Here is a 20,957-nt window from a genome sequence, read left to right as displayed (position 1 = left end):
AATTTTTTAGTGCCAAAAGTGCATCTACCTGCAATAGATCCATTTTTATAATAATAGAACCAATAATTTAATAATTCAAATGGAGTGAAGCGAGACTTAACCAGATCTTAACCAAGAATGTCAGGACTGAAGAGGCCAAAGTCAGCGCGATAACCCAAAGCGTCCTGACCTGTGCCAAAGCCAAGCCAAACAAACCATGATTTTTTTTTTTAAAAGGACACAAAAACTCACTGTAATCTCAACAGAAACTACCATAAAATGTCTCGTGTCTATAATTGTACAGCTATTACCGCCATTAATGTGCAAAAGCAGTTCACAAAAACGAACGTACAAATGAAGAACTAATTATAATCCGCAGTTAAACAGTTGAATATAAAACAGACGCAGCATTAGGCTAAAACTGCATTTGCCTTTTGTTTATGCATCCTAATGGGGGCCAGTCGTTACAGCTCATATTTATGAAACTCAAGCCATGTATCGAGGCTGGAGTTCTGATGTGACCAGCCATATGGCAAAGGCCCATCACGAAAATATGCCCTGTTCCTTATAAACAGCTGTTCTGCAACCTCACAAATGCAGACGCTCCCTTGTCTTTGGATGAACCCACAGGAGCCTTTACTGAAGCCTACAATCAATCAGCAATCATCCTCAAGCCCACTCTACTTAATTACGCCATGGGTTTATCTTCCAGCCTATGATTTACATTACAAGATAAGTTAAAGACACTCCCTTTAAGAGATTTACACCGGTGTGACCCTTTAAACCAGACTCCCACTATGATGTAGCCTGCATACTTCTCCAAGTATCAGCACCAACTCTCACAGCTCACTCCATCAGCAATTAGTTTACCTTCTTTCACTTTCACAGGAAAAAAAGTGAAAAAATATCTAATCATTTCTCATAAAACAACCAATTAGACTGCAACAAGAGGGTAAATTCATTAGCAAGGGCCAACTTTAGCCCAATTAAAGTTGAAAGTTGGCTTCATAATGCAATTAAACATGACAGTTCTAACATGAATGATCCAAAAATCATCAGTTTTGTAGCAGAAAAGTTGGTTTTACGCATTACGCACGGTGGTCAGTGTTGTGCCAAACTTGGCTCACCTGATGCGCACGCAAGTCCCATCCAAGTCCGACAGAAAAGCGCCAATCCTGTCTTCATCTCCAGCTCTCGGGTCCAGTGTTGCACAAAAATAACGAGTTTTATCTTTGCATTAAAAAGTTCCTGTGTGGTTTTCTGTGCGTGCTCGCGTTGGAAAGGTCAGACTCAGGTGGTGCTCGTTTGGCGCCTGGAGGAAAAGTGTCCAGCAGATCAGCTCCGAGCGCAGAGGAAAAGGACTCTCCCGCACACGCGTCTTTTTCCGTTTGTCCAGAGGATGCGTGCGGCCTGAATGGGATTTACAATGATTTCCCTTTCCTCAGATGGTAACTCGAGCGCTCTGTGCACACGCGGACTGCTGCACACCCACCGGACAGTCCAGAAAACGCTCGGGGAGAAAGGGAGTGAATGCGGGACTCTTCCACGTTTTGGACAAGTCTTAATCCACTTTTCTTTTTTTTTTTATCAATGTGGGAAAGTTTGATACAGGAGCGGATCTAGTGTGGGGCCTGCAGGAGCCACAGGGGGAGGTGTATCCACATTTCAGCTGGATTTAATGAGTCTAGAAAAGTAAAATAAGTATTTGATTAGAATAAAAACACACAGACACACCAGGATTACTGCAATGTGCGTTATAGTATAAGAACTTTACATATTCTCTATTAAAGGTCCATATTCCGCTGTTTTCTGATCACAAACACACCTGGAGTTGTGCTTTTTGTTTCATTCTCACACGTTTAACACACAAACCCTGCAGATTTAAGACAGAAAACGCTCTGTTCCACCTTGTGATGTCATCAAGTGCTAATCCAGGAAGTGCTCCGCTGTGTTTTTAAAACTCCACACACCTTCATTTCTAAAATCATTTGGATCATTTCAGCATTTCAGCCGCTTATCTCGACTGAATTAAAGGTAAAAAGGAGCTGGTAACATGAAAACTGCCACTTCATGACATCACAAGGTGGAACAGAGCGTTTTGAGGTTTGGAGATGTCGACAAAACGCAACTCCATGTCTGTTTTTGAGGAGGAAACAGGATTAAAACATGACTTAAAGCTCACGTGAGTCAGTGTTGTGTCATATAAGGCTTTCAACACGTCGCTTATTATTGAATCACGACTGTGGCAGAAATTAATCTATAAAATGTTCTTTCTGAGGCCCATGATGTATTTTAATGAAGTACTAAAGCCACGTGTCTATTTGGAAATTATAATGAAATGATTACAGGTTTGTACGTGGCGTTTTGTTTTTCATTTTGGTTTATTCCTCATGTTGTTTGAAAGTCTTTTATGATTTTAATTACATTTTGCATTTGTACCTGTTAAAGCCTGAGATGATGGTGATTATTTCCCATATGGCTCCTGCTTTTGCAAGATAAGAACATTTGTTTAATTTGTGAAAGTGTTTTTAATCAACGTGTTCCCTTCAGTTTATCGGCGGACGGCCTGTTGATTCAAAGCACAAAGGAAATGATGGAGGAACGTAACGAACGAGTCTGAGCCGGAGCTGGAGTCAGAGAGCCGGAGTTTAGAGAGCCGGAGCTTAGAGAGCCGGAGCTTAGAGAGCCGGAGTTTAGAGAGCCGGAGCTTAGAGAGCCGGAGTCTAGAGAGCCGGAGTCTAGAGAGCCGGAGTCTAGAGAGCCGGAGTCTAGAGAGCCGGAGTCAGAGAGCCGGAGTTTAGAGAGCCGGAGCTTAGAGAGCCGGAGTCTAGAGAGCCGGAGTCTAGAGAGCCGGAGTCAGAGAGCCGGAGTTTAGAGAGCCGGAGCTTAGAGAGCCGGAGCTTAGAGAGCCGGAGTTTAGAGAGCCGGAGTCTAGAGAGCCGGAGTCTAGAGAGCCGGAGTTTAGAGAGCAGGAGTTTAGAGAGCCGAGGTTTAGAGAGCCGGAGCTTAGAGAGCCGAGGTTTAGAGAGCCGGAGCTTAGAGAGAGAGAGAGAGCTGGAGTTTAGAGAGCTGGAGTCTGGAGGGCCGGACACAAATTAGAAAGAAAAAGTTCAGTTCTATTGAAAAAATTAGATCTGGTTCCAACCGTTCACGTAGATCCGTTCAAAGAGCCGACTCGCTCAAAGAGCCGACTCGCTCAAAGAGCCGACTCGCTCAAAGAGCCGACTCGCTCAAAGAGCCGACTCGCTCAAAGAGCCGACTCGCTCAAAGAGCCGACTCGCTCAAAGAGCCGACTCGCTCACATCACGGCTCCAGCTGGAGTCTGGAGAGTTGGTAAAGTTGTCCACACTTGTGTTTAGTTCAGGGTCAAACCAGTGTGTCCTGACACATTGTCCGAGTGGAGTTAATCCCAAAGATGATGTCTGCGAGCCGCGCGAGCCGTGCCAGCCCTCGCTCATCTTCAGGAAAAGCTCAAAGTGTGAAAGGCCAGGCTGCTGTAACCGAGCTGCTCTGTTATGAAATTGAAAAGAACAAAGCTAAAACAGTCGCCCTCTGAAACAGGCACATTTTTCACTTTGTTCAGTCTTTATAGCCCAATTTTACCAACAAAAGACAGAAAAGAGGTGAAAATCCCACTTTTAGAAGGAAAATAGAAGTGAATTTGACTTAAGAGAATTATTCAGTGGAGGATGAAGTGCTCAGTTTTATTGTTTTGCAGAGATAGAGGGAAAAATGTACTCAAGTAAAAGTATCATGTGAAAAAAATCTGCTTAAGTACGCATTTCAAAATGTACTTCAAGGATAAAAAGTAAAAGTACTGTTTGAAAAATGACATTGTGGTCAACAGTAGCAGTACAAATCAATGTCTTAATTTTTCTTATAAATTCTGTGTATTTATTTTTGTTTTGCTCAAAGTCGAAGCTCGAACTCGAAAACTTTAGTCATGAACATGTTAAAAATAACCCCTCAAATCTTTTTACTTTTCAGTCCAGTTAAAAATGTAGTGGAGTAGAAAGTACAGATACTGCTCTCAAATGTAGTGAAGTAAAAGTAAAAAGTATCCACTGTAAAATGTACTTAAGTAAAGTACAGACACCTAAAAATGCTTCTTAAGTGCAGTACTTTATTACTTGTACTTTGTTACTCATCATCAGTTTCTCTCACTGTGACTCTGGTGATTGGTGAAGACTGATACTCACTGTGGTATAAACAATGTCTCTACTGTTGCCCGCTGCTCAAAAGTGGATTTTTCTGTTATTTTTGCAAGAACCAAACCCTGTACATTCCTATATCGCCCTAAAGATCTGCAAACGCTGCACTAATCAAACGTTGTAATTAAAGTGTTCTCCTGGTAGTTGGTCCGCTGTGCCCTCAGATGGGAGATTAATGAGTATTGAGCTAATTAAATGGCACCATTGTTATATAAATGAGTAAAGTGCAAACACTAGCACAGTAACAGTAGTTTTAGTAAACAATGGACTGTTGCTCTGTGTGAATCCTGCTGGCTCCACAGAGACAGCACTGACTCAAGGCCCTGTCCTTGAAGTGTCAAAGCTTCATCCGGTCCATCCTCAGGAAGCACATTATGGCCCACAGCCGCGGGCCATCGGATGTGGACCGGTCCAGCCTATTTTACTCGTGGTCAAGTTCATGCCCGTGTGCCACTTTGGACAGATCGTTTTTGGTTGTTGTTGTGAATCGAGGCTGTAGAACTTTCACATTTACTTCTCCAGTTTGCTGCAGCCTGAAGAGCCAGAATGTTGAAAGATTTGCCCTTTTGCTCATAATATCATCCAGCGCCTCTTATTAAATTTGATGAGTGCTTTTGTATGAGAAATATCGACGTTTCCATTATCTTCGGTCCAGTTGTTTTGTTTGGTGAGTGTAGAATCCTCTGCACAACTCCAGACATTAAAGTGTTTGCTTCAGTGTTGCATTTTCACACCCGCCCTGCCAGGCTGCAGGAAGTTCTCGTGTCATTTGGGTGCAGTTGATTGTGACACTTTCCAGTCAGCAGAAGAGGCAGCAGCAGAAGAGGCAGCAGCAGAGGAGGCAGCAGCATCCTGCTGCAGTCGGCCCCGGGGGCCACATGTTTATCTGACCCTTCACCTGGCAGGAGGAAACAGGACGCTGGCTCCGGTGTGTTTGTGCAGATAACCAAAAACTCTGTTTGTGCTGTTTAAATGTCAGACGACGGCTGATGTGTTCACAAGCTTCAGTCCAGGTGCAAAACATGGTCTTCCACTGTCACATGTTTTAAATGACTTTGGACTCTCATCAAGCGCAGAGCTGGTCCGTTCACTTTGATGATTGTTAATAACATCCTTGGTTTTATGAAGTGGGGTCGTCTATGTGCTGTAGTGTCACAGCTGCAAAAAGAATCAGACGCTTTGCTTTGTGATGTTCACAATGTGATTGGCTTTATTTTTGGCATTAGAAACACATTTACAGTCTATTAACTGATTACACTGAATGTGCCAGTGTGGCTCTTTTGTAACAAACCCTCTTAAAAAATACTGTATAACAGTAATACATTAAAGAAATAGAAAAATGATACATGCTACAAACAATTACAGATATGATCTAAATGATTTCAACTGATTTCCTTATAATGATGTGGTGATTTAAGACTTAGAAGAAAGTCAAAGTCAAATCAGAAGTGCAAATATAAACTGATTAAATATGTGATGCTGCTAAAATACAAGTTGATGCTCTTAGTGATGTAGCATTAAGTGTTTCTGAAAATGAAAAACTCCTTCCCTCAAATAAATTTCCTCGTTAGAGTTAATGCTTTATTTTCGTGCAAATTACTGCCTGCACATTTCCACTCAGCAGAGAATCTCTTAAGAAAACATGATGGCCTATAATTATCCAGAAAAGTCTTTGGTCAATGTGTGAACGTGCAGCTCTTGGTCCACGTTACCCAGACAAGGCGGCTGCAGGATGGTGAAGCAGATGGATGGGCAGCGGCTTCGGGCTGTTGCTGATACACGGGCTGAAAAAGGGGAACACCTTTCCCCGAGGCCCGTTGGTGAATGAATAAATGAGGCTCATATCGTCAGCATTGTAGAAAGAAACTCGTTTATCTTCACAATCCAGAAACACACCCACTCTGTGCAGGGGGGAGCTGAGGTGCAGTCGTGACCAGGGCTGTGTCCCCGCAAAATACTCACTCTGGTTTCGCAGCCGGAGCGTCCAGTAGCCATTTTCGGGGCTCAACTTAACGCGAGCATGTCTGTCCACCGCTTCAGACGCCACTCCCAGGTCCCACTTGGGTTTGGATCCCATCTCCACCTCCCAGTAGTGTCGTCCCGTGTGGAAACCTTGCGTCGCCAGTACGTTGACACACTGGAGAAAACGCTTCTGATGCGCGTTGTAAGGAATCGGAGTAACGCTCTCAACCGCCAGCGTCTTGTCAGGGGAGATGGCGATGCTGGGATGTGCCGTGTTGATATCAAACGTTAATGGGGAAGGACCTGGAGGTGACATAATTAGCAAATTAACAATAGCGGATTTGCAAAGGAGCTCTTTAGCATCTTTATTAAACAGTGTTGTGATCGTGTGATTAAATACTGCTATTGTTACAGGTTTCATTTTCAGCTGAATAGTGCCGACTAATGAGGCACGCACAGAGGAAATTACCTGGCTTCAGAGATTTGAACATCTTCCTCCACGTGATGTACTGTAATGGGGCCATATATTTGAGGCTGAAAACATTTGCATCAAAGTCTGGAGCCAATTCCACTTGGACACATGGCCTGTCACAAACAAAAACAAAACATTCATTTCCCAGCCTCTGTGGGTCGTTTGTTCTCAGGACAAATGGAGGAGGATATAAATAGGCTACCTAAGATCAGATAAATATTTGACAGAGGTATAAATGCCACATGCACTAAATCAATAGGTAAAGAGAATCTTACCGGAGCGGAGGAAGCTGCGGGAAGGAAACAAAAAAACATGTGAAAAATCATGTTGTTTCTAATGAAGTTAAATCATGTAAATGGTCACTTTTTTTTTTTTTTTTAAATATAGCACTTTTCCACCTTCAAGGCACTTTTTTATAAGCGATTTACATTAAGAAACCACACACACATTCGCACACGTGGGGTAAGATGTTGTATATATCTACCTCTATGACTATTTCACTTTTAATCAAATCTTTTTAACTTTATGTCTTTATTTGTATTTATCCTCCTGAGACCTGACGTCCTCATATGTGGACAACACATTTTGGGTTGTCGAGGCCACAATGCACATTTTTAGAAGAGGAAGAACAGCAACAATGGAAATATATTCAATTTAGACATTTTTCAACAGTTTAGAATGTTTAATTTTTTATTTTTTTGTAAAGTCACATGTCTCCTGCTCCTGTCTGCAGCTCTTCACATGAGACACATTGTTCCAAGAGGTACAATTGTTGTTTCTCATTTTGTTTTTACTCAGGACCAATGTTGCTTTGTTCAGGGTCTTAATAAATAGTTTCTGCAAATCATTACTCAAATGTTTTATCAAAATGATTAAAATGTCCACATATAAGGACATTTACATAATTTTTCTCAAAAACTACATAATGTGAAAAGATAATTCTTTGTTTTTACATCATCAGGTCCAATCAGCCCAAAGAAATAAGAGAAATGAATAAGGAGGAGGTTAAAATAGCTGTATTTCTACTCTTTTATATTATTATTATTATTATGTGTTTGATTTTGCACTTTATCACCAAAGAAAGTTCCTAGTTTGTGAAGTTGTGTTCACTGACAAAGGCAATAAAAGTCTTCTGATTTTGATTCTGAAATGTCTTGCCCAAGCCCACAACAGCAGTTTTCATCTGTGGGAGCTGGAATCGCACCGTCAACGCTCTACCAACTGAGCCATTTTACATTTTTTCCCTCTTTTCTATGCATCTTCCCTCACACATACGATGTTCTCTGCGCACATACAAAACACAAAAAGCAGCAAAAATAAAGAAAATAAAACCCTGAATGAAGAGATGTGTTCAAACGTTGTATATATGAAAAATACTGTGACCTTCAGATGCAAGAAACAAGTGTAATCTGCGTTTGCACATCTCCCTGGAGACGTTCATACATTTTACAGGTAATGGCTGTCGCAAAGTGAAGCCTGCTCTTTACCTGGGTCAGAGTGGGCTGTTCGCTCGGGCTGCTGGCTTTCTCGAGCACTTTAATGTTCTCCTCAAGGTCCTTCAGAGCTTTCTCCGTGGGCTCCAGGTGATGGAGGACCTTCTCCAGCTCTTCCTGTTCCTCTCTTTTGAGCTGCTCGAGTGCGTAGTCTTCCTCGTCCTGCAGAATCTGGTGAAGAGCTCTGAACTCGGCGCGCACGTGTGCTTCCAGATCGGCGGACAGTCTCTGCAGTAAGATTTGAGTTTTGATTAAGTTCTGAGGGTTAAAACGTATCGTGAGATGTCATAGTTACTCGATTTCTTCATGTTTAATGGAAAATTACTTCTAGAACACAGTGTAAATGTTTAGCAGGGAGCTGTCGGGCTGTGCTAATCGTTTAATGAAGATACAGATTCATTCATGTCTTATTGTTAACGCTGCTGTGGGTCTTTTTAATCTAATCCTCCGTCAGTAAAAACATGTGGTTTGGAGCAGATTTCAGACTTTCACACTGATCCGTCGTCTTTATGTTCAGGAAACTGTAATGAAAGTTATTTGTCTGTGTAAAAGGGATTAGTTTGTGTCATATTTAAATCCAGGCTTCAAACAGACTGGCTTTCAACACCTAGTAATGTTGTATTAGTGTATTTTATTTTATTTTATCCTCCTATTTTACTGTTTTAGTGTGATTTTAACTTGTTTTTTTATTTGATTTTACTGGAAAGCACTTTGGTCACAGTGAGTGTTGTAAAGCGCTCTATAAATAAACGTTGATTGATTGATTGATTTTGCCCGTGATGGATGAAGTACTCAGTTTTGTTACGTGCGTTAAAGTACAAATACAGAGGTAAAAAGTTACTCAAGTAAAAGTGTCACATGAAAAAATCTACTTAAGGTAAAGTATTTAAGTACGTGTTTAAAACTGTACTTTAAAAACGGAGGAAAAAAAGGAAGGGAAAGAGGAAAAAAGAAGGAAAGGAAGGAAAAAGGGTCATATTTTTATATATAGCGGTGCTCAAAGCTCTTTATGTCAAGGAACCAGTGCACACAGACATGAGGTGGATGAAGTGTCTTGCCCAAGGACGCAATGACAGCGTTCGTTTGTGGGAGCTGGAATCGCACCGTCAACCTGCAGGATCCGACCGCTCTGCCACTGATCTTTATCTCGTAGAGCGGGATTTGAACCGCCAAACTTCGGCTCACTGGACAAACGCTGAACTAACCAACTGAGCCACCTCCACAGATCAGACCTGTAACGTCACGTCTAGAAATATGACCAATTATCTCCATGGAGACGCACAAGTTTAATATCGTGGAACGTTAAAGGCATCCGGTTATCCAGTTATTCATTAAAGAGACAAAGGAAAAGGTAAGAAAGGGAAAAAAAAGAAAAAGGAAGGAAAAAAGGGAAGAAAGGAAAAGGAAAAAATTAATAAAAGAGAATAGAGACTCAACCCTGAAACTGAATGTCAAAACTCATTCATTCATTTTACCTGCGAAATAATAAAACATCAGCTCATTGTAAGACCCCGCCCCCTCGACCCGCCCCCTCGACCCGTCCCAAGCTCATTGTTTCTTGTCCTTTGCTTTGTTCCAGGTTTATCATTTTCTTGCCTGTTTCTGTCTCTTCAAGTCCTGTTATGTTTTGTACTGAAAAAAAAAACTGTACTTTAATGGTAAAAAGTAAAAGTATTTCACACAGATTTGATCAAGTGTTGTGTTAAAGTTGTTAAATGCAGTGATATTGATTTAAAATGAGACATATTTTGGTCAACAGTAAAAAATATGAATCAATTTCTTTATTTTTTTTAATGAATTTTGTGTATTTATTTTTGTTTTGCTCAAAGTCGAAGCTTGAACTCGAAAACTTTGGTCAGTAACATGGTAAAAATAAAAAAATAAAAATCATATGAAAAGTACTTTTACTTTCAGTCCTGTTCAAAAACATAGTGGAGTAGAAAGTACAGATACTGCTCTCAAATGTAGTGAAGTAAAAGTAAAAAGTATCCACTGTAAAACGTACTTAAGTGAAGTGCAGATACCTCAAATTTCAACTTAAGTCCAGTACTTTACTACTTGTACTTGTACTTCGTGACCTTACACCGCTGCACACCGCCCAGCTCTACAAAGTTCCTCAAAAGAAACTAAAACCACCACTTTCCACTTTCACAAAAGGCCAGAACTGTTAGAATGTTTCAAGGTTTTATCACTTTCTCTTCAGGGATGCACCGTTTCGATACCGACACAAAACCCCAAGAGCAGATTTAAACCACAAAAACTATTCTAAATCTACAATACTGTTAAAAATCATGAGCTGCAGCAGAATTAAACACTTAAGTACTTCAATTTGCATCTGTAACAAGTCAGAAAAGTTAATAATTCAACGTTTTAAAGGGCTTAAATGTTATAATTTTGCCAAAAAATAACCCAAAATTTCCAAGTAATGCAAAGAAAATGTAGACAGGATAAATACTGACCCCAAAAATATCGTTACAACTTTCATAAACTGAACGAAAAGTCGATATAGTGATAATTATGACACAACTAGTCACTTATTTTTGTATAAACCAAGTCTCTGCAGTGGTATCGATTGACACAGTATTGAAATCGGTATTGGATCTGCACTTCTCTTAATCATTTCGAGATGGGACATATATGAACTGTTTGGATTAGTTTTAGTTTATCTGTACATTTAGGCACTTTTGTTTCGTCACACCCTCAAAAACTGACCTTTAGTTGGAATCATATTTGGTTGAAAACACATAGAAACAAGTGTGAGGCTTATCACCCCAAGATCTGAACATCAAACAGTGATAATGTCTGAGTAAAGAAAGATTTCCCCTCCTTCAGCACCGGGGCATGTGCTGCCTTTATCGCCCATCTGCCACGCATCAGATGTTTTTGTTTCTGTCAACACTGACTCAGACCAGCTGTGTCGTACAATCTGCTTAGACTTTAATGCAGAGCCGGACGATATGTTAAAAGTTTAATCACAGTTTCACACTTAAAGCAGAAGTATCTCCCAGAAAGTTTATGAAATCTGCAAAAATGAGCTGCAAAACTTTAGTAATTCGACTTTAGGAAACAAAAATCATGTGAGTGATTGTTGTTGACTATATCGTGGTTCATCTTTCGTGGTCTGGCGGAGTTTTTTAGTGCAATTTTTCATGCTTTTTACATCGTCTGAACGTGCATTGTGTTGTGCGTCCTGATTGGCTGTTGGACTGTAGACCATTGTGTCGTGCGTCCTGATTGGCTGTTGGACTGTAGACCATTGTGTCGTGCGTCCTGATTGGCTGTTGGACTGTAGACCATTGTGTCGTGCGTCCTGATTGGCTGTTGGACTGTAGACCATTGTCCATCAGTCTCCTCCGTGCCGTGTCTCCTGTCCAGTACAGAATGTGTTCGGACAAATTTACATAAACGTTGGATCTCAGTGTGACTCTGAAGTGCTGTACGTTTGCAATTTGTTTTCTCCATCGACAAAACCCACAACGTCGATGAAACGTTCTGCACCGACAAAGACGCCTACGAAGGTTTGAACTTTGAGAGAGTTTAAACGAGAGAGAAATGTGAGAAAATGTTAACGCCTGTGTGAGAAAAGTGTATAAAGTGTGTGGTGAGGGGTTTTACAGACAAAAACAGAGAGAATAATGTAAAAAATAAAGCTGATACTTAGATTTCACCTGTTGCGGGTTATTTTTAAAACGTGACCCCCACGATAAATAAGTAACCACAGTAAATGGGCATGTTTTTTTGTTTTGTATAGTGCTTTTCCATCTTCAAGACACTCATTCATTCATTCATACACGTGGGTTGAGTGTCTTGCCCAAGGAAAAAACAGCAGTATTCATCTGTAAGAGCTGGAATCGCACCGCCAACCTGTGAGTCAGTGTTTCTGTTTAACTTTTTTCTTTACTACACAATTCTACATAACGTTCCACACACATGATGCTTCTGCAGACATACAAAACTTATAAAGCAGCAAAAATAAAAATAAAAAAGAACATGGTTTGTCCAAAAGTTCTGAAAAATATTGTGAATTTCAAAAGTGTCATCTGCGTCTGGACGTCTCCCTGGGTTTTTAGTGATCAGACTGTATAGGTTTAGTTCATAATTCAATCGTCTACAGCTAAAATCTTATCAAATTGCGGAAAAAATAACCAAAAACTCCAACTAGAACAAAGAAAAAACACTTACGAGAAATAATGACCCTCAAAAATGACTGCTCCATCTGTCATATGCAGAACAATAGAGATTATCATGACTATTATCAGGTTTATTCACGCTCCTCTTGTATTGACAGATCACAAGTTTCAAGTTGATTCATTAAAATAAGAAAATAAATATTAGAGATGCAACAATGCAGCATTCTCAGATTCGATACTGATCCTGACACGCGATTTCAGCACAGAAACTGCACAAAAAAGCATTTATTTCCTTTAAACTAAAATAAAAAAGCTTAAACTGATCCAAACGTGTTATGCAGCTGTTATTATTTATTTTTTTCGAGTTTCGTGCTGTACTTTCTTCAAATATCAAGAGGATTTCTGGGCCAAATATGACCAGTAATAAGTAAGTAATAATAAGAGCAGTGTTTTTACATCAATTAATAAATATGTCAAACCAGAATATCGACACAACCGATATTTGAAAGCCGATATCTGAACCAGCTCATGTTTCAGTATCAGTATAAATATGGCTTTCAATATTTTTTTTCCTCATAAATTTGAACTCAAATCTTATAAACATGAACAAGACGAACGTTTTTTCTTAAATTGCACTGATTAAAAGTCAAAGTTATTCCTCCAAAAGTGAGAAGTCGAACAAACCCGAAGCTTCACTGATGATTTAAAATGATTAGATCTAGATTTGATCAAACCGGCATTAACTGCACAGCGCTGACGTACAGGAAGTTAGACGCAGAGTTGGGAAATATCTGAACACGTGCACTGGAAATACACATTCTGAATACTAGTTTTGAGCCACTGTTTTCTGGTCAAAGACTGTTTATATAAATGGACACAACTAACACGAGAGACGCTGCGTTCCAAATACGAAGTGAACCTGTGCGCACTTCTGGATTAAACGAAGCATTTCATTTATGTCCGAATGGAAAATAGGGGTGGGATTTAATAAGTTTTCTTCTTCCCACTCCTTTTTCAAGGATATATACAAACAAATATTTGAAATGTGCTTTAGGTTTACCTGATAAATATGCTCGAAATAAATGAATAAATGAATAAACAAATGAAATGCTCAAATTCTCTCTCTGTCTCTGCTGCTGTCAGACTCGTCATTTTGGTCTTCAATGTTCGTATTAACCCTCTACATGATTCTGGGGTTCAATTTTTTTAGTTATGAGTTGTTGTTTTTTATTTAATTTTTTGGGGGTTTTTTTTTAGTTTTTGGGTTTTTTTTGTTATTTTTCTTATAATTATTTTTGTGTTAAGTTTTTTGTGTGTTTGTTTATTTTTTTTATTTTTATTTTTTATTTTTTAGATATTTTGAGATTTTTTTTATTTTTTATTTTGAGTTGGTTTTTTTTTTGGTTATTTTGAGTTTGTTTTTTTTATTTTTTATTTTTTTAAAACCATGTCCTCTCTGTACCTGCTGCTGTCAGACTCATTTTGCTCTTAAATGTTCGTATTAACCCTCTACATGATCCTGGGGTTTTTATTTCACTATTGTGTCTGTAAATCAAGATGTGAACATTAATAACAGACAAATCAGGCGCCTTCTTTTGCCAATGTAGCTCCAGGCAGGTTTGACTAACAGCGTTACTAATTGCCTGCTCCCTGCTAAACAACCGCGTGAGCCAAATTTACATAAACGTTGGATCTCAGTGTGACTCTGAAGTGCTGTACGTTTGCAATTTGCTTTCTCCCCGACAAAACCCACAATGTCGATGAAACGTTCTGCACCGACAAAGACGCCTACGAAGGTTTGAACTTTGAGAGAGTTTAAACGAGAGAGAAATGTGAGAAAATGTTAACGCCTGTGTGAGAAAAGTGTATAAAGTGTGTGGTGAGGGGTTTTACAGACAAAAACATAGAGAATAATAAAAAATAAAGCTGAAACGTCGCGGATTTCGTCTTTTGCTGGTTATTTTTAGAACGTAACCCCCCCCTGCGAGCTTCATTTTGGCTGGAGGGTGACGTCACGGTTGCGTTTCTCTTTCATTTTGGTGGTTTTCGGAACACAAAGGAAAACTTGGAGGTATTTGATGATGCAATTTAGTCTTTGAACTGCACAGAATCAGTGAAAAAGAAACACTGCTCTTCCAATGTGTGTGTGGACCATTGTTTCTTCTCTAAAATAACATAAATGAACCAAAACAAACCCTGCTGCATGGAGTTTTCACTATGATATAATGCAACTCTGCGTAAAAGTATTCAAAGTTCTACAGTTTTAGTGAGAGATTTTACGTGATTGTGTAATAAGGAGAACGCATGATCGGTTATTGAGTTAAGCCACACCCAAACACGGACCCATTATGTTGAAAATATCATAACACCTGTAGCTGCTCGGTGATATAACACAAACAGCCATTAGAGAGGGGCGTGTTCCCTTATCTGTTAAGTGCTGCGGTCTCGTTGGGATCCAGGGGGGGAGAGTACCTGTATGGTATGCTTTTTGTCTTCGTCTTTGTGGATAACGCGGATGATGTCGTCTCTTTTCTGCCGGTGACTGTCCAAAGCCTCCTGCACTTGTTTCTGTAACACAAAAGAGAATCCAAAGCAGTGGGTGACGTGAAAACAAAAGCGCTCTTTTCTCTGCGAGGTCTGACTGAGCCCAAAACGCTTTCATTACTCCATGGCAAATTTAATTACGTGGCTAATTAGGTAATCATTAAGCTTTCAAAGAGCTACGGGATGCCAAAAGGTGAGCGAATATGATTTAAGAAAGTTTATCAAAATGAATTACCACGGTATCCAGACGAAAATCTATAATACATTAAAAAAAACAAAATGTACGCATGCAAAGTAAACTTTCTCTGGAGTTTTTTTTGGAGCCTCAGCGTCCAATCAGATCCTTTTTTCCAGTGACGCGTGTGAAACGAAGAAGCTCATTGGTCACCTGTGATTTACAAATAAAATATCATCGTTTGTGCAGAAATACGTGATGTTTTTCAGCCCCGTGATACTTTTTTTTCATTATTTTTTCTGTCTACGTCTCTCGTCTGGCCTGGGAACGCCTTTGGGTCCCACTGGAGGAGCTGGAGGAAGTGTCTGGGGTGAGGGAAGTGTGCGAGTCCCTGCTTAGACTGCTGTCCCCGCGACCCAGCAGAAGAAAATGGACGGATGGACCATGCATGTCCCTGATTGGCTAATTCACCTGTCAATCATGGCCACTTCAAACAGGGAGATTCACTGTGACCATCAACAATATAATAATAATAATAATAATAATAATAATAATATCAATAAAATTTAGTTTTTCACTGCTGGACGACATTAAAATAACCATAAAGGAGAAGTTTGTGTTGAGTGAACTTTACTCCGAGCAGCAGGTTGACCCCGTAGAGTGGAGTTAAAGGTGGAGCTGGTGTTAAATAAATACAGATGTGAAGTTAAACAGTGATGATAAATGCACCTGACACTCGGGATTTACGACGTTTTCTTTTTCCCCACTCCTTCTCAAGCTTAAATAAGAAAAAAAATGTGAAAAAAGTGAACTGGACGCATGTACACTGACTTCTTATATATATTGTGTTCATTAATCTGCTCGAAATTAATACAAATATTTAAAAAAAAATTATGAAATATTTGTAAAGGGTCAATTTGTTTGTGTATTATTATTAGTAGTAGTATTAGTAGTAGTATCATTATTATTATTATTATTTTCCCACTCCTTTTCAAGCTTAAATTATTAAATATTATTATTTTTATTATTAATTAAATATTATTATTATCATCATTATTATTATTACTATCGTTACTATTATTTTCCCACTCCTTTTCAAGGTTAAATACCAAAAAAAGTGGAAAAAGTGAACTGGACACATGTACACTGACTTCTTATATAGTTTGTGTTCATTAATCTGCCTAAAATAAAAACAAAAATAAAAAAATGTATGAAATATTTGTAAAGGGTCACATTTGTTTCTGTGTATTATCATCATCTTCATTATTATTTTTTATTTTATTTTTGCTTAAATAAGAAAAAAAATAAGAAAGTGCACTGAATACATACTGACGTCTTATACATAGTGTTCTGCTCAAAATAAATACAAAAAAAAAAAAACAATGTATGAAATTTGTAAAGGTTTGTTACTCATTGATACGGGAACATTTCACACCAGATCACATGACTTTATAAAACGAGCCGCTCCCAAAATGAGACGGGGGAGAGTCGTTTTAGTTGTTTTGCTTCATAAAAATAGAATCAAGAAAAGCAAAACTGGAGACTTTAGTGACACAATCGCAATTTAATAATCTGGTGATGAACTTGTATCCACACACACCTGTTTTTAATGATTTAATGGACTTAGTTTTGTTTGTTTTTCTGCTTGTATTGTATTTTAAACATGGCGTCCGTGAAAAAGAGCTTAAGTATTCTCCTTGGGTCCCGCTGTATAAATAAGTAAAAGAATAATAAAAAAATAAAAAAACATAATTATGCAAAGCTCAAATCCCTAAGAAAAACATCAACGCATTTGTTTGGAAGAGGAAGGTACAAGCAGTGTTGGAAAGTAACTGAATACAAGTCAAGAAAATAGATATTCTGAGTACTAATATTGAGTATTTTGGTACAGTTACACGTCACAGTAACATCGCCTTGGTCTGGAAAAAGAATCTATTCAAATAAAGTAAAAATACAGTTACTCTTTCATTTGGTTGTACTCAGATTATAGTAATTTTTAGAAAATTAAAGGAATACTTTGCGGGATTTGACCACGCAGTTCTGGCTTTGATTTTCACGGAATTTGTGAGGAAAAAAACAGCTCTTACAATTTGTACATCTGGTTTTTCCTTCTCTAAAATAACAAAAACGATGCAGAACAAACTCAAGCTGTTTGGAATTTTCACTACACTTTGAATACTTTTACGCCGAGTCACATTGTATTAAAGTATTCTGAATATTCTGTAGCTAAAAAGAGAAGTAGAATCTGTTCACTCCTACAACGTTTTGCCAAGTTAAGGTTTTTCTAGCAGTGCAGCGCTAAATCAAACTGGCATCTTGATTTACTAACGCTGAGGAATTATAAGAACAATTCATTCAAAGTTACAAGTTAAAATGTAAACCAACAATCCCTCAATATAAAAATATAATCTTGTTCTACATGGAGACATATTTGACCCTTGAACTACCACCGTTTTAAAGCTTTTGAGTGAATAAATCTCGTGTTCATGCTGAATATTTCTTGTTCTTTTATTTATTTTTCTACGCTCACAAACTGGTAAAGATTCAAGATGGCCGACAGTCGCTCACAGGGTTATAAAACACTCACTTTGTTTGACTTTGATTAATATTTCTTAATGTGTAACGCCGTGTAGAGCAGGAGAGGACCCGCCTTACACACACATACACCGAGAAACACTATAAAAACTGTCAACGTGCACGTCTCAGGACTCTGTTTCTATCGTTTCCTGAGAGTTTGTTGCTTCATCGATCACTTTACCTGTGTAGAACATTATTAAACCTTCTGATTTTATGTTTCAGTCTCTTGTTCCTCTTTGACGCTTACACCAGAAATGAACATTCTTACAGCCGCTTCTTCACTTCTGGTCAGATTTTGTCCAGTTACAGATTTAAACGTCGTCTTTTGCTACAGCTACAGATCTGGATGACTGATGGATCACACAGACATGTAACTAAATACATTTTTTGTGTAAACCCTCGATCGTCCAGGTCTGATCCATCACAAAAGACGAAGTTTTAATCTGTCAAATGGACAAAACGATGTCGTTGTCGTTGAGTTCAAGAAGCAGCCAAACGTCTTCTCTCCTACAACGATTTGTCCAATTGAGGAGTTTTATTTCTCTTTTGCCACTGAGGGATCACACAGAAAATGTGTTTAGTTACATATCTGTGCGATTCCTCAGTCGTCCAGGTCTGATCTATCGCAAAAGACGATGTTTAAATCTGTCAACTGGATAAATTGTTGTAAGAGTGAAGACGTTTTGCTGCTCATCCAGTTCTTCAGGTCAGAACTGAAGAAGCGGCTTGGATTCTGGTCAGATTTTGTCGAGTTGAGAAGTTTTATTTCTCTTTTGCCGTGGCTCAGACCTGAACGACTGAGGGATTACGCAGAAAATGTATTTAGTTACATATCTGTGCGATTCCTCAGTCGTCCAGGTCTGATCCATCACAAAAGATAACGTTTAAATCTGTAACTGGACAAATCAATGTTGTCGTTATCGTTGAGTTCAAGAAGCGGCTTGGATGAGCAGCCAAACGTCTTATCTCCTACAACGATTTGTCCAATTGAGAAGTTTTATTTCTCTTTTGCCGTGGCTCAGACCTGGACGACTGAGGGATCACGCAGAAAATGTGTTTAGTTACATATCTGTGCGATTCCTCAGTCGTCCAGGTCAGATCCATCGCAAAAGACGACGTTTAAATCTGTAACTGGACAAATCAATGTAGGAGTGAACACGTTTGCTTGCTCTTTTTCAGTTCTAAATACATTTCCATACAAATATTCCTCCAAAAACTCTGGTTCTTCCTCCACTTCCACCCTGTTAAACTTTACCTCCTGGTTCTTGACGAAGGAGCAGGAGCCTCGGACCTTCTCCACCATGGCGGTCACCAGGTAATCCGTCTGGAGCTGCGTGCTGTGGAACTGTTTGCGGCACTGGGGGCAGGACACAGGCCCCTGGGTCCCTCTCCAGTACCTGGTGATGCACGGTCTGCAGAAGCGGTGCATGCAGGCGAGCACCACGGGCTCTTTGAACAGGTCATAGCAGATTACGCACGTCAACTCCTCCCGCAGGTTTCCTCCAGCTGCAGCACCACCACCAGCACCACCAGCACCAGCCATAGAGAAGGGTTTGGCTCTTGAAAAAAACCTGTGCACACAAAAAGAACAAGGACAATTGGAAAGAAACAGAAACTTATGCGCACCCGTGTGACTTTGGCACGGAGTCAGCTGACCAAAGAACAACATGTACTTTCACCTGTGATCATCCCCACGCTTTAAAACACTAAATAAACAAGTATATGACGTGGGGAAACATCCACAATCGTTTAAATCAGGTGTTGGACCACGGGACTTGAGGTATGCGCAGATTAAACAGTTTTTGATCACGTTGGGGGTTTGTTTTGGCGCAGGCTGCGCGCGCGCTGTAAACGTGAGGATTTTAGGTCAAAACGCACAAAATACACAAGCAGGACAACAAAGAAGAGTTTTAGACTTTGGGGGACTTACTTAGTGTTTGTTTTGAGGAGTCAAATGTGCAGAAATACTTCAGAGTGCGTCCATCCGGATGATCTTTGCTTCTGACATAACCAAAGAGCGAGCGGCTACTGCGCATGCGCCACAGCCAAAGCGTCTGATTGGTCCTTTGTTGTTTCACTATAAAGATGATTTAAACATTATCATAAATTAATTACACGTTTTATAACATGTTTCTTGTTGCATTTTCCAAGTTTCTTCTTCCTCTTTCCTGCCAAGTAAAGTAAATCTACTGTTTCCCTCCATGTTGTTGTTTTGTGTAAATGTTTTTCCCTAAAGAAAACAGAAGAAAAACAAGTTTATCTGTAAAGCACAATTTGAACAGAGAAAGACATTAAAATCACAATACAACATATCAAAACATAAATTATCATTATAAAATCAACATTAAAGGAGAAAAGTGCAGAATATAAACTGGTTTAGTCCTGGTTTAGTCCTGGTTTAGTCCCGGTTTAGTCCCGATTTAGTCCCGGTTTAGTCCTGCTTTAGTCCTGCTTTAGTCCTGCTTTAGTCCTGCTTTAGTCCTGGTTTAGTCCTGGTTTAGTCCTGGTTTAGTCCTGGTTTAGTCCTGGTTTAGCCCTGGTTTAGACCTGGTTTAGTCCTGGTTTAGCCCTGGTTTAGTCCTGGTTTAGTCCTGGTTTAGTCCTGCTTTAGTCCTGGTTTAGTCCTGGTTTAGTCCTGGTTTAGTCCTGGTTTAGTCCTGGTTTAGCCCTGGTTTAGTCCTGGTTTAGTCCTGGTTTAGCCCTGGTTTAGTCCTGGTTTAGTCCTGGTTTAGCCCTGGTTTAGTCCTGGTTTAGTCCTGGTTTAGCCCTGGTTTAGTCCTGGTTTAGTCCTGGTTTAGCCCTGGTTTAGTCCTGGTTTAGTCCTGCTTTAGTCCTGGTTTAGTCCTGGTTTAGTCCTGGTTTAGTCCTGGTTTAGCCCTGGTTTAGTCCTGGTTTAGTCCTGGTTTAGCCCTGGTTTAGTCCTGGTTTAGTCCTGCTTTAGTCCTGGTTTAGTCCTGGTTTAGTCCTGGTTTAGTCCTGGTTTAGTCCTGGTTTAGCCCTGGTTTAGTCCTGGTTTAGTCCTGGTTTAGCCCTGGTTTAGTCCTGGTTTAGCCCTGGTTTAGTCCTGGTTTAGTCCTGGTTTAGTCCTGGTTTAGTCCTGGTTTAGACCTGGTTTAGTCCTGGTTTAGGCCTGGTTTAGTCCTGGTTTAGTCCTGGTTTAGTCCTGGTTTAGTCCTGGTTTAGTCCTGGGCGTCTCTTCTTTATTTGTCCTTTTCCTTTTGGCTGAACTCCATATTGTTGTTGTAAAAGGAGAGACTCACCTGCAGCTTTAAACTTTTTATGAATGAATTTAAACTTTTCAGCTCCTCCTTGAATCTGTCTGTGCCAAGAAAATGTCATATTCAGTTTCCCCAAGTCCTTTTGTGTTAATTTTGGTATAATTAAGTATAACCTGCTCCTTTTTACGCCTTTCAT

At 39.6% G+C, this 20,957-nt stretch overlaps 2 protein-coding genes across 2 annotated transcripts in view; both read right to left on the bottom strand.

Annotated features, from left to right (window-relative positions):
- flt4 (fms related receptor tyrosine kinase 4) overlaps positions 1–1,310 on the bottom strand; it is a 65,033-nt gene extending 63,723 nt beyond the window's left edge. The window contains exon 1 of the mRNA XM_055224790.1: positions 1,107–1,310. Coding sequence (XP_055080765.1) covers positions 1,107–1,164 — 58 coding nt within the window. The 5' untranslated portion in view covers positions 1,165–1,310. The remainder of the gene's footprint in view (positions 1–1,106) is intronic.
- A 4,078-nt stretch (positions 1,311–5,388) lies between these two features.
- On the bottom strand, positions 5,389–19,557 carry trim105 (tripartite motif containing 105). The gene is made up of 7 exons (XM_033974360.2): positions 19,474–19,557; positions 18,799–19,114; positions 14,720–14,815; positions 8,112–8,345; positions 6,900–6,913; positions 6,622–6,737; positions 5,389–6,455 (listed from the first exon to the last, which is right to left on the bottom strand). Exons 2-7 carry the CDS (start codon positions 19,084–19,086, stop codon positions 5,899–5,901), a joined length of 1,305 nt encoding a protein of 434 aa, XP_033830251.1. The 5' UTR covers positions 19,087–19,114; positions 19,474–19,557; the 3' UTR covers positions 5,389–5,898.
- Between the last annotated feature and the right edge of the window lie 1,400 nt (positions 19,558–20,957).

Source organism: Periophthalmus magnuspinnatus, chromosome 10 (assembly GCF_009829125.3).
Source record: "Periophthalmus magnuspinnatus isolate fPerMag1 chromosome 10, fPerMag1.2.pri, whole genome shotgun sequence".
NCBI classification, from domain to species: Eukaryota; Metazoa; Chordata; class Actinopteri; order Gobiiformes; family Gobiidae; genus Periophthalmus; species Periophthalmus magnuspinnatus.
This window is presented reverse-complemented; position numbering and strand designations above follow the sequence as displayed.

Bases quoted from the DNA above. Each gene is read 5' to 3' on its own strand.
- trim105 (XM_033974360.2), bottom strand. From the start codon at position 19,086: ATGGCTGGTGCTGGTGGTGCTGGTGGTGGTGCTGCAGCTGGAGGAAAC. The intron at 14,816-18,798 runs GTAAAGTTTAAC...TTTGTGTTACAG, and splicing joins CCTTCGTCAAGAACCAGGAG to AAACAAGTGCAGGAGGCTTT. The intron at 6,456-6,621 runs GTAATTTCCTCT...TGTCACCTCCAG, and splicing joins GTTCAAATCTCTGAAGCCAG to GTCCTTCCCCATTAACGTTT.